This window comes from Equus asinus, chromosome 3, assembly GCF_041296235.1.
Source record: "Equus asinus isolate D_3611 breed Donkey chromosome 3, EquAss-T2T_v2, whole genome shotgun sequence".
NCBI lineage: Eukaryota > Metazoa > Chordata > Mammalia > Perissodactyla > Equidae > Equus > Equus asinus.
The window spans coordinates 81,759,638-81,772,881 of record NC_091792.1 but is presented as its reverse complement, the minus strand read 5'-3'; the positions used below and the strand labels follow the sequence as shown (position 1 = coordinate 81,772,881).

Here is a 13,244-nt window from a genome sequence, read left to right as displayed (position 1 = left end):
ACATCTGTAAAGTTCAGAGAATAATTTCCTCTATTTACTGTAGGATGGTGAAAGGCAGGGTGGTGGAATGTAACCTTTCCCAAAGTGTCTATTGTGTGTATCCTGTAATTCGCAGAATATTAACAAGTATGCCAAAACAAAAGGATTCTTTAGGCCACTGAGTTTGAAAAACACTGCATAAAACTAAGTCAAATAATTCTCTTTGCTGCAGAAATTTTCAGCATCTTTAATCAGATAATATTATAGATGTTTCCATAAACATTTTCTAAACTTACATGACCTTGAGAATCCCTTTTCTTAAAGCATTTTGTAGTACTAGAGTTGCATGGAAAACACTTTGGGAAACACTGATGTGATTAAAAGATCACGGACTCCTGAGTTAGAAAAACCTGAGTTCGAATCCCAGCTGTACACTTACCAGTTACAGGATGCAAACAAATGACTCAATCTCCCTGAGTCTGTTTCCTCATATGTAAGGGGGAAAATTAGTATTAAACTGGCAGAGGTGTTCAGTGGATTAAATGAGGTGATTGTGTTAATAATAGCACATATTTATTGATCGCTTAACATGTGCCAAGAACTATTCTAAGTGTTTTTCAAAGATTACGTAGTTTAATCCTTCCAACAATCATAAGGTAACTGCTATTTTTAGCCCCATTTTATAGATGAAGAAATTAAAGCAAAAGAGACGTTGTCCGCCTAAACTGTCGAATGCAGTGCTTACATAATAGGCACTTAATAAGTATTATCTCTCAGTTTTTGCTTTATTCCCTAGATTTTTGTTAGGATCAAAATGATATCATGCAAGTCTATCATTTTTGTAAAGTGTAAAGGACTAACCACATATATGGTGTGCTTATATGGATATAGAATATAATATTTACATACATAATGTGTTTATTAGTATGACAACTAGTTTCAGAAATTTTACCATCCCAGACTCAACCAATCAAAGATTCCATTAGACTAGAATATGCAATTAGAACTTTCCTATGGGATTTCCTGTCTGCCCATACATAATTATTGTAGTTGAACTATACCATGGTCCTTTTTTAAAAAAAAAAATGGCGAAACTTCTCCTTTGGGTACAAATTAAAGTTAAAAGAATTTTCTATCTTTCTATTAAATAATCCTACCTGAGTTAAATTAGGCATTTGGGAAGTGTGTATATTTGCAAAACTAATTAGAGAAAGAGAACCAATTTTGGGGACTATGGCTTTTATGTATTACCCATGTAGAAAAGAATTTGAACCTAATTTATAATTTATTTATATAAGTTTTGTTTACAGTTCTCCAAATTACATTTGGCTTAGGCTAATATAGTAAAATTAGTTTGTGTACTCTGAGTATACACTGAATTTAAAGGAGAGAATTAAAATAAAATGTAGAGGTATTTTTAAGAAAGTCATTCATTTTTCTTTTGTTCAAATAAAAAAATTTCACTTCCTTAGGAAACTCAAACCAATGGAAAGTCTGTGAATGGTAGAGATTTTAAGTAATTTCTTAAGCATCCTAAACATTGATATCCATCACTGTGCCTTTTTGTAGACCTCAGCTGGTGGATGCCGTCACCTCTGCTCAGACTCCAGACTCATTAGATGCTATTTTGGACTTTTTGGATTTCAAAAGTGACAGTAGCATTATCCTCCAGGAGAGATTTCTCTATGCCTGTGGATTTGCCTCCCATCCCAGTGAAGAACTCCTGAGAACCCTCATTGTGAGTCAGTGAACACTGGGAAAATAAACGCTCTCAGCAGCTGAAAACCTCCTAAGAATCTAAGCAGTAAAGGGAAGTTGCTAGATCAGAGTGAGGGCTGAAACTAGAGCCTTCCGTTTATTTATATTCAAATTCTATTGGACTCTCTTTTTATCCATTAATCGTTAACTGTATAGTAAATTATTTCACATAATGTCCTCTTCGCAATTCTTCTAAATAACATAAACTATATGGAAATTTAAAGATTGTGTTTACCTATTGTGTAATGTGACGGGACAAAATTTTGGATGGAAGTCTTGGTTATGCTTCAAAAGTTGATTTTAAAAGATTTATTTTGATTTCAAAAATCTTCATTGTATTTAATACACAGTACACTGAACAGATACAATTCTTCTGATATTTAAAAATTTGGGGGCTAGCTCTGGTGGCCTAGTGGAGTTCGGTGTGCTCTGCTTCGGTGGCCCGGGTTTGGTTCCTGGGTGTGGACCTACGCCACTCGTCTCTCAGTGGCCATGCTGTAGCAGTGGCTCACATACAGAAAGAGGAAGATTGGCAGTAGGTGTTAGATGGGGGCAAATCTTCCTGAGCAAAAAAAAAAAAAATTATTTGAAACAAAAGCTAGACTTCTTTTAGGTCCAAAATTTAAAAATAAAAAGTGCACTTATCCCCTTATGATCTAGTGGAATAGTTCATCATCTTTTTGGAAAATGGGCTCATTTGAGAATCTGATAAAAGCAATGAAACCCCTTTTCACCCATACATAAAATTTTACATACCGTTTTCTTGGTTCACTGATCCAGTGAACTCAATCCATAAACCTCTAGGGAGTTCACAGACCGATGTTAAGAATGTCTGGACAGGGGATATTCTATTCACTCTTCAATTCAAAGCTAGACAATGAATGTCTAAGTGTCCTCAAAGCAAAATTCTGAGTTTGCAATCTAGGAACATAAAAACATTTTCTTCAGGCATTGGTTACTTTGTCTCTTAACTAAAAATGTCCCATGGAAATGTTTAAATGTTTTGGTAAGTCATTTTATCCCTGTTTGGCTAACAGAGTAAGTTCAAAGGTTCCTTTGGGAGCAATGACATCAGAGAAACTGTCATGATCGTCATTGGGGCCCTCGTCAGGAAGCTGTGTCAGAATGAAGACTGCAAACTCAAAGTAAGTGTGAATCCAATCTCAGGTGTTATATGTACAGTCACAGACCATCCTACGTCCTACTCACCGTGCTGCCCACCACTGGCGCCCCTAATCCCCTTACCGTTCTTTATTTTCCCTGTTTACATAGCAATTATCGCCATGTAACATACTTTATAATTCAGTTATTATGTTTATTATTTCTGTCTTTCACTGAAATGTAAGCTCCTTGAAGAAATGGATCTTTGTTCAACACCAATTGTTAAAATGGTGCCTGGTACATGGAAAATGTTCAATAAGTACTTGCTAAAAAGCACATAGTCCGTTAACCCCCATCAATATCTATTGCCTGCCCACTATGTATCAGCTTTGAATGGTGTGTGTGGTATAGTTCTTGTTTTTAGAAAAATAGCAGCCTCTAGGGCTACCTCCTAGAACAGGACTTTATCTATCATAAGTGTGGTTCGCAGCTTTGAGTTTTAATGGTGGGAATTTCCTTACTTCTAATTACTTAGAACTTTATATTTTATTTTTTATTTCATTTGCTCAAAACTTCCCCACTTGCCTGAATGGACTATCAGTTTTAACATCTTTCTCACTAAAATAAAACAAAGCCCTCCATAAGCATAACTAAATGTGGAAAATCCAGATGGATTAATATCCAACACAGTCCATCTTTCTATAATGAAAATAGATTAAAGATGGTGAATATGTAAAAACATAGTCTTTTTTCTGTCCACATTTATTATACAACCAGCTTCCAGTCAGTATTTTTCTTCTATTTCCAAAAGACATCACTATATTATTTTGCTGAGTGCTTGCTATTAAAAACAAGAGAGAGAACATTCTTGAAACCAAATAATTCCCAAAGAGGGAACTCATAACTAGAACATAAACTATGAAAAAGATCACTAAGAATAATGGCATTGAAAATGCTTGAGTATCAGCTTATTAAGTTCTGGCAGAAATCAAATTTGCATAATTTTTATGACATCAAAGAGTTATGACTTCTTATGTTTTTCAATTTCCACAATTGTTGAGTAGCTGGTTTACTTCAGCAATCAGATATCAAACCTCTTGGCTAAAGAGAAAACTCACATATAGAAACATCCATCCAGCAGTATTTAATGAACGTTTACACTGTGCTAGGCGTGATACTAATCCTGTAATGAAAAGATGCACAAAATATTCTGCCATCCTCAGAGAACTCCTAGTTTATCAACTGCAAACAGATAAATAATAATATTGAAATATAAACAGAACGCTCTGAGAATGCAGAGATGTAGCAAACTATTCTGTTTGGGGGGAAGTTTTCACGAACACAGTAATATTTGAGTTTAGTCTAGAAGAGCTTCTTAGGTGAAGAGATAGAACTATGGAATGGAGGACATTCTAGGAGAAATGCAACAATGTGTGAAAAAGCCCAAAGTCAAAATGGGCCTAGTATGCTTGGGAACAGTGAGAAATTCTGTGGGGCTGGAACACAAAATACATATGTTTGTAAGGCAGATAAGTGAGAGGGGCGATGCAGAAAAGGGGAAGAGAGAAGAAAGTAGGCTGAATCTTTATTAGTAAAAAGCTAAGGAGTCTGGCCTTCAGTACACAGAGAGAAGGGAGAACAATGTGGTTTTTAGGCAGGTGGATGACGCGCTCAGATTTTCTATTTAGAAAGAAGCAAAATGGTATATGGCCTGGGTGTTGGCTGGGTTACAGCCAGTGAGGTCTGATTGGAAACGTTTGCAACAACCTGGGCACGAATTATTAAAGCTCTGGATTAATGTAGGGTCAGTAGGGTGAAGGAGGAGACTGATTTAAGAGCCATTTAAGAAATAGAGTTAATAGTATTTAGTCAGTGAAGGGATGTGGGGAATGAGAAAGAAGTAAGAGTCTAGCTGACTTGAAGCTTCCAGTTTAGGATACTAGATGTATGGTGATGTCAACCGCTTAAGCAAAGTTTGTAGAACCTGGTTTGGGGGTGGGAAGAGGGTAGAATTGTTAATTTATTTTGGCCGTGTTAAGTTTGAAATCCTTTGGGCCACCAAGTTGAGTTGTCCAATAGGCAGATGGCCATACCTATCTGCAGCCCAGAATCGGAGTCAGGGTCAGAAATAGAGAGTGGATGGAGCCTTGGGAGAGAAAAGAACGTGCATGAGAAGGAAAGTTAAAGTTCTACTGATAATGGAACAACCTAGTTCTCATCACATCTTTAAAGTTAACTTGTAGGTAGCTGTAAACTATCCACTATCACCGTCATTCAATTTTGTTAATGTGTTTGAGCAACTTTTAAAAGATGCATCTTTGAAGATAATTAGAGTTGGCCATTAGATGGATTGTAGTAAATGCACATTTTCTTTTCAACTTTCTGCTATATAATCTATCTTTTGCCCAAATCAAAGACATATGAATAGAAAGAAAAAGATGTAGGGGCTGGCCCAGTAACATAGTGGTTAAGTTCACACACTCCACTTCAGTGGCCTGGGGTTCACGGATTTAGATCTGGGGTGCAGACTTAAGGCTCATGAAGACATGCTGTGGCAGCGTCCCACATACAAAATGGAGAATGATTGGCACAGATGTTAGCTCAGGGACAATCTTCCTCAAGCAAAAAGAGGAAGATTGGCACAGATGTTAGGTCAAGGCCAAACTGCCTCACCAAAAAAAAAAAAAGAAAGAAAGATAGAAAGAAAAAGATGTATTCTAAGTACAAATTTAAGTTGTCTATTGGGACAATACTTATACTACCCCAAAGGTACCTGCCATCCTATTGAGTGCTATAGCTTTTCAGCAATTACTAGCATGAAAGCTACTGCCCTGTGACAGTCTGAATGGCAACTAGACAAGTTCACAGAGTGCTAAGCCCCCTACTTCTTTTTTCTATTTGTTTTCTACTTAAATTTTGTCCTCCCTGCATCCTAATTTCTTTTTTCCTCAAATTCATATTTGAAAAAATTCAAACCTACAGAAAAGTTGTAAGAATAGTACAATTCCATGAACATTTGTATACCCTTCATCTATATTTGCCAATTGTTTACATGTTGCCATATTTCCATGAACTAATTCTGTTTTCTTTCATTTTATTTTATTTTGGTTGAGCCACTTGACAGTGAGTTGCAGACAGCTGACATCCAATGTTTTACTCGTAAATGCTTTTATTTCTCGTTACTTGAGTGCCGTTGCATCTAGGCTCTAACCATGGACAAACGCATATTTTTGTATTTATTATATGATGAGTTCATAGTGCTGCCTTTACTTCCAATCCGATATGACAAGGTTCTTCCTCTCCTTTCCCCACTCCATAGCTACATCTTCCTTCTCCCACAGAGAAAACACTGGTTTTCAAGAACATCAATATATTGATTCATTTGCTCAGTCTTGGAACACACACAACATAGTTTTGGAATTGGTACACCAACATCACTTCAAAAGATAAACTGACTAAATAAAGGTCAAGACTTCGTCACAGTTCCTTTTTTCCTTAGAATATATCTCAGGAAATGTGTACAGAGTTCTATGTTCGAAAGTCTCTTGGATTCTTTTTCTTTTCTGTTTAGTTATGTTATCAGTTTGATATATGCTTAAGTTCATTCATTTCTGTTTGAATTCAATTTTAGCAATCTTCCATCCTTGATTTTAATTTTATTTCTTGAATATATGAACTATTAACATGGTTCAAAAGTCAAAATGCCATTCTGAGAACATTCTCGAAGAGGTCTCCTTCCATTCCCGGCCCCTTCCACCCATTCGCACCTACCTCCTTTCTGGAAGCAGTGTCATTGGTGTTTGATTTCTCTGTTCTGTGTTTCTTTTTGCACAGTGAGCAGATGTACACACATATTCTTACTTCTTTTTTCTTGCACAAGCCATAACATTCTATATAGACTCTCTTGTATCTTATTTTTTCCACTTAACACTATGCCCTGGAAATCCCCCCATCCTGGTTCACAGAGATCTTCCTCATTCCTTCTCACAACTGCCTAGGCTCCATCTGTCTGTGTACCACAGTTCATTCACATCTCCTCTGTATGATCATTAGGTGGTGTCCACTATTTTGCTATTACAAACAATGCTGAAATGAATAATCTTAGGTACATTTTTTCTTATGGTTGGAGATGTAACTTCAGAGCTAGGGTTGCTGGATCAAAATTCAGATTTTTTAGCTTTTGCCATATTATCTTCCACAGAAATTGTACAGTTTTATGCTTCCACCAGCAACGGATGAGAACACCTATTTCCCACAGCCTCCATAACAAAGCATGTTATCAAACTTTTGAATTTTTGTATCATTCTGATAGCTGAGAAATGGCATTTCTGTAATTACACATGAAGTTTAGCATCTTTCTGTCTGTTTGGGGGCCTTGTATATCTCCCCACATTCCTCAACTCTCTCTCTCTCCCCCACATGTGTGTGTTTGTATGTGTGTGTATTTGCAGCCTAATTTCAGAGTTTGACAAATTCAGTAGATGAATTAGAGCTTAGGAATCTTTATTTTAAAGATGAAACTGAAGCCCCTAAAACGCATGTAGTGGCAAGGACCAGAACCCAGACGCCCTATTTCTAATTTGCTTTTCCATTAAATTGTTAACTTGTACTCAATTCCATTTTTTCTAGGCCCGGAAAAAGGCCTTTTCTGATTAAAGAACATATTTGAAAAGTACCTAGCAAAATACACGCCACAGTCAAGAAATATTTTTTGAACCGTGTGGCAGCATTAAGCAAATTTGGAGTCAGATGGAAACAAGCACTTTTTAAACATTTAGGATGAGGCCTTGTGGTGGATTTCTAAGCAGTTTCACCAAATTGTTACTTAAGAGAAAGCATGTGGCACCACGTAGGTGCCATCTAATTGTTGCTTTAGAAATTCAATGAATGGGCAGTTTCACGAACAATCAATTACAAGGGAATTTTAAAAGTGACTTTATACATTCAGAATGTCTTCAAAAGTAAATATGTCCATTATTAATTATACTCATCACTTCTTAAGAATATTTTAATGCATGTATTTTTTAAAAACACACCACACCCTTACCAAGCTTTACTTGTTCATTTTCATTGTGTGCCTCAGCCAGGCAAGCAATGCAAAGCTTTCTAAAGCTTGAGGTTGTTTTCTTGGACGCAGAAGTGAAGCCAGTCTTGCTCAAGCCTTGTGTAATGAACGGTTGGGCATACGTCTGAGGAAGTCTGTGATTTTTTAGGCTGTGGTAGAAGCCAAGAAGTTAATCCTGAGAGGACTTGAAAAAGCAGAGAAAAAAGAAGACACCATGATGTACCTGCTGGCGCTGAAGAACGCCCTGCTCCCAGAAGGCATCCCTCTCCTTCTGAAGTACGCCGAGGCGGGGGAAGGCCCTGTCAGCCACCTTGCTACCAGCACTCTCCAGAGATTCGATGTCCCTTTCATAACTGCTGAGGTAAACTCCCCGAGAATGTTCCCAACCTTCACAAAAGGAAGAAAATATGCCTAAACATGAGTCAAATGCTGTCAGCCTGTTTTTTCCAATACTAACAATCTCTTTCTTGTTTAAGAATAACTCTTAAATTGAGTTGAAGGCTATTCTGAAGCAGCCTCACATTTTGAATAGATGATGTTCTGTACCCTGAGGCATAAATATTGAGGCACGTTCTCTTATTGTAAGAAACAAATCTTGTCAGAAATATCTTTACTTCTGTAAGTTTTAAGATGCTGTGAAACTTTTCGACGTTGTGAAATATCTGGGGTTAAGTCTTACTGTGTTGGTTCCTACAGCTACATTTTCAGGAAGCTGGCTAAATTAACTTTTTGTTAGGGCAGAGAATGTTTGTAAACCTCAAGATAAACCGTCTGCTGAGAATGGTGTTTCCGGTTTGCAGCTAGGCGCTTTGTCACCAGTTTTGTGTCAAAGTTGGTAGGCTGCAGTGTGACGGGCTTTTGAGACAGACAGACCCCTGCATGAATTCTGGCTCCGTCCCTTCCTAGCTGTTTGTGCTCAGGAGAGTTGTTTAGCTCCCATAGACCTGAGAACCAGGCCAACATTTAGGGAGATAGCAAACGGCAGAGGGAAGGAGAAATGAAAGAAATATTTATAAGTGCTTGGTACAGAACCCCACACACCACATTATTGTTAGGCAATGCCAGTGACCAACAAAATTATTTGTCACCACAAAATGCAATTATTTTTGCAAATTTTCTTTGGTGTTACTGTTTTTTTAAAGAAAAAAAAAAAGCCCCCTAATATAACCTATGAACTTTGGGTGATAATGATGTGTCAATATAGGTTCATCATATATAAGGAATGTAGCACTGCGGTGCGGGCTGTTGACAGAGGGGGAGTTGTGTGTGTGTGTTGGAGGAGGGGAGATGGGCACAGAGAGTACACAGCTCTCTGTACTTTCAGCTCGATTTTTCTGTGAACTTAAAATAGCTCTAAAAAATGAAGTCTATTCATCAAAAAAAAAAAAAAAGAAGGGAAGATTCTGAGGTACTTCATTGTAAGGAAATGTCAGTTCGTCTAGCTCTCTCTCCCCAGAGCCCCACAGCACATAGCAGTAGTATATTTAAAAATCTAAATTAGTTCGGTAACACCTAAAAATTTGCTACAATAGCAAACGTGCCTCCAAATCTCAGCTTATCAAAAGTTTATTTCTCATTTGTGCTCTACCTGCTGTAAGTAAGGGGAAATGTGGCCCTAAGTTCACCACAGGAGTAGAAGAGAGGGAGAAGGCACGCCAGCTCCCAACTGCCTCAGCCCAGAAGTTACCACAGCGATTCTGCTCACGGTCCATCAGCCAGAATTACGGCCCCGCCCTAACTGCAAAAAAACCTGAGAAATGTAGGGATGCATGTGCCTTTTTAAGAGCACTAACTATTCCTGCCACAGTATCAATTTTAAAAATCTAGATGTGCACCAGCTAAGCTTGAACATCTTCTGAACAGGTGAAGAAGACTTTAAACAGGATATACCACCAGAATCGTAAAGTTCATGAGAAGACCGTGCGCACTGCGGCAGCTGCTGTCATTTTAAATAGCAATCCATCCTACATGGAAGTGAAAAACATCCTGCTGTCTATTGGGGAGCTTCCCAAAGAAATGAATAAATACATGCTCTCCATTGTTCAAGACATCCTACGTTTTGAAATGCCTGCAAGGTATGATACTGTGCTCCTGTCTCTGCTTAGTCAAGCTTATTTGTATATTGGGGTGGTACACGTGTGGCTGTTAATAATGGTTGTGGTCATTATGCTGGGCTATGTTGCATAAAACCAAAGAGTTTGCCGAATTTCCCACATGAGAACTATTTGGTGGGCCAGATAAAAGAACTTCGCTTTGGCACTATGATTTGGAACTCTGGGTGTGATTTTTACTCTAAGTCTCCCGTTCAGCCTCGTGAATATATATTGCCAAATGTTTGTAATGTTTTCAAATTCAACTACATTTTTAATAGGACTATTTTTACAAATAGCACAACAAAATGATGTAAGTTCTCACCAAACAGTCTTTGACCTTGACTTTCCAAATGTTAGGGATCTTTGATACCTCATTTATCACAGACCAAAATTAATTCACCGTTTAAGTTTAAAACCTTAGACATGGCCCATGTTTCAGGACTAGCAAGGTGTGAGGCGTGGGAGCAGCAGACTGCGTTGCGCGCTTACTGGATTCATCTTCCTTCCCGTTTCCACGTCTCTTCTCCTGAATTCATGGACGCCTCTCTTCACAGCGGCCCCCCGAGCTCTCTACACCCCTCACTGAAATCAGAGAGCCATAGAGGGAATGTCTAGTTCCCCTGCTGAGTACGTGCGGAGCACCATCCCCAGGAAAGATCCAATTTGAGCATTCCCAGCTGAAGGGGAAAACAGACATTGGCGAGGGTGGAAAATAGATAAAGGACATTTTTTTAAAAATCAGTAAAATATTGAAGGAAAGAAAATAAGGAGTAAGAAGACTGAAGGAAGAAGAAACAGGAGGGAGTGAGTGGAAGGGAAAGCAGGACAATAAGGAAGAAGGATGGAGCAGATGAGTGAGGGAGAAAGAAGCCAGGGACTCCTGGGGGACAGAGTGGACTTCTGCATCTTGGTCTGCTTTTAAGGCACTCTGTGGAGGAGACCCTGGGTGTGTTTGGTGCCCTTGTCTGGTGAATTTAGTGATTTAGGGACAATGAAGGGGAGGCAGTGGGGTAGAGAGCAGCCTGGGAAAGGTGAGGAAGCATCGCAAACACTGCAGGTCAGATTCTGAGAACAAAGATGCTAGAGTTGGAGGGACGGGAAAGGCCAGCTTGCTTGGTGTGTCTCTCCAGTGTGCAGGTCTAGTCTCCTGGCAAGTGGAATCCAGACTCTGCTTGTACCTCTCCAGTGGCAGGAGGCTCACCTCCTCTGAGGAACTTGGGTCATTTTTCAGAAACTCGCACCATTGCTTCTTTGTATAACTGAAATCTTCCCCTTGGCCCTGGTTTTATCCCTGGAGTAAAGCAGAGCAGGTCTAATCATTCCTCCACATGCAGGCCCTTTGAATAGTTGAGGACAACTATCTTGACCTTTCTCATCTTTTCTTCTCCAGGCTAAAATCTTGTAAACTAGTAGTATTATGGGGAAAACCTGTAAGGTTACCATTCCCTCCTCTCAATCATTTTCTACCTCAGTTCTAGATCCAGATGTCTATAGCTGATTATTTTAATGCTTTTTGCTGTGTTGTCACAATTTTATTCTTACTGATATGATTAGTGTTAAGTAGTCGGGACTGGAAAGATCACAACACTATTTAGATAGATAGGCAAGACAGAACATGGGGTAAGGCCTAAGACTTCCTTTAGAGGAGACAGTGGTTACTGACATGTCTTTTTAATTGGAAATAGAAGAAATTCTTGGAAACTTGACTGTTATATATCATTATACTATTGAACAATAGAACCATGGTGATTCAAAGATCGTATGTCGTCCACTCCTGAGGTATGTCCATCAGTCATTTTAAGCCATCTCATAGCCAGGCATCCACACCTTGCTGTCATTTTGATACCAAACTGAATTTTACGTATGTGAGGAATGGACGGGAAAGCCCTAATCCAAAAGCTGGGGCTTCAGCTGGCACCTCTCCAGTCTTGGAGTGGCAGGAGGAAAATTTGGCCACCTCTTTTTTCCACTGAGGGTTTGATTTCTTTCCAAATCTGACTTGGGAAATAGCCATTACAATGAATGTGCAGCTTCTTCCTTTTACGTGTTGCAGCAAAATGGTCCGTCGAGTTCTGAAGGACATGGTTGCTCACAATTATGACCGTTTCTCCAAAACTGGATCTTCTTCTGCCTATACTGGCTACATGGAACGTACGTAACCCAAAAAGGGGTTCTCCCTCCATGCCCTTCCCCAGCTTGGATGATGCTGGAACTGTTATTAAATTGCAGGGTTTTTTGTCACTAGGTAGTCCCCATTCGGCATCTACTTACAGCCTTGACATCCTTTACTCTGGTTCTGGCATTCTAAGGAGAAGTAACCTGAATATCTTTCAGTACACTGGGAAGGCTCATCTTCACAGCAGCCAGGTAACTCTTTTTCCATTAATTTTGCTTAATAAAGTACGTAAGAAATTAGTCTGAGGTAGAATAAAATATGCACTGATGGTAACACTGTAGAATGCAGAACTGAGCGGTGGCTTCTGCCATAAGTTGCTCGTGACTCCGTCATCTGCAGGAGGCGGTATGGTTCATAATCCCAGAGAGAGTTTCAAACACAAACTTGAAACCTAAGTATTTTGGTTCACTGGACTTGCCAAACCTCCATTTGCCATTTCAAAGGTATACATATTCACAAAATTGAAATCATGCCAGTATTTCTCACAAAAGTTTTAAAAAATATTTTATTTTTATTCACAGATATATTTCTTATAATCATATATTAGTTCTGGAATATATTTTCCTTTCTCTGGATGTTTCTATGAAGAGATTGATTCCCCATAATAAAAAGTTTCATAATAGAACATGGCTTTCTAAAGAGTCGTTCTATATTTTTCAATACTGATAGGAGAGAAAAGAATAAAGTGTCAGCTTTTGACAACTGGCTGATTTCCATCCCTTTGGTTTTATCTAAAATTTGGTGACAATCTATAAAGGTTTCCTAATTATGAAACATACTTTCCTTTTAGTTTTCATGCCTATCAAATTATGACCTTCTAAATAAGTTCATTTAAGCTTTAAAAATGATCCAGTGCTATATACGTGAGTTCATATCAATATTATATTACCACACCCCATGAGAGGACTCTGCTGAGAATACTGTGCCCTTCTGTCCTGAGGAATCACCATCTGTCTTCTGATATGCACTGTGAAATGCCAAGCACCCAGTGGTCAAGGGGCTGGGTATGGAGCACAGAGAATGTGTAGGATTCCTATGTATGGTAGAGCTCAGGGTATGAGCCCTCTTCATG

At 38.6% G+C, this 13,244-nt stretch overlaps 1 protein-coding gene across 1 annotated transcript in view; it reads left to right on the top strand.

The window, feature by feature from the left end:
* MTTP (microsomal triglyceride transfer protein) overlaps nt 1-13,244 on the top strand; it is a 46,218-nt gene that overhangs the window by 20,869 nt on the left and 12,105 nt on the right. Inside the window, exons 9-14 of the mRNA XM_014846073.3 lie at nt 1,549-1,717; nt 2,775-2,882; nt 8,052-8,264; nt 9,767-9,978; nt 12,050-12,147; nt 12,242-12,363. Coding sequence (XP_014701559.2) covers nt 1,549-1,717; nt 2,775-2,882; nt 8,052-8,264; nt 9,767-9,978; nt 12,050-12,147; nt 12,242-12,363 — 922 coding nt within the window. The remainder of the gene's footprint in view (nt 1-1,548; nt 1,718-2,774; nt 2,883-8,051; nt 8,265-9,766; nt 9,979-12,049; nt 12,148-12,241; nt 12,364-13,244) is intronic.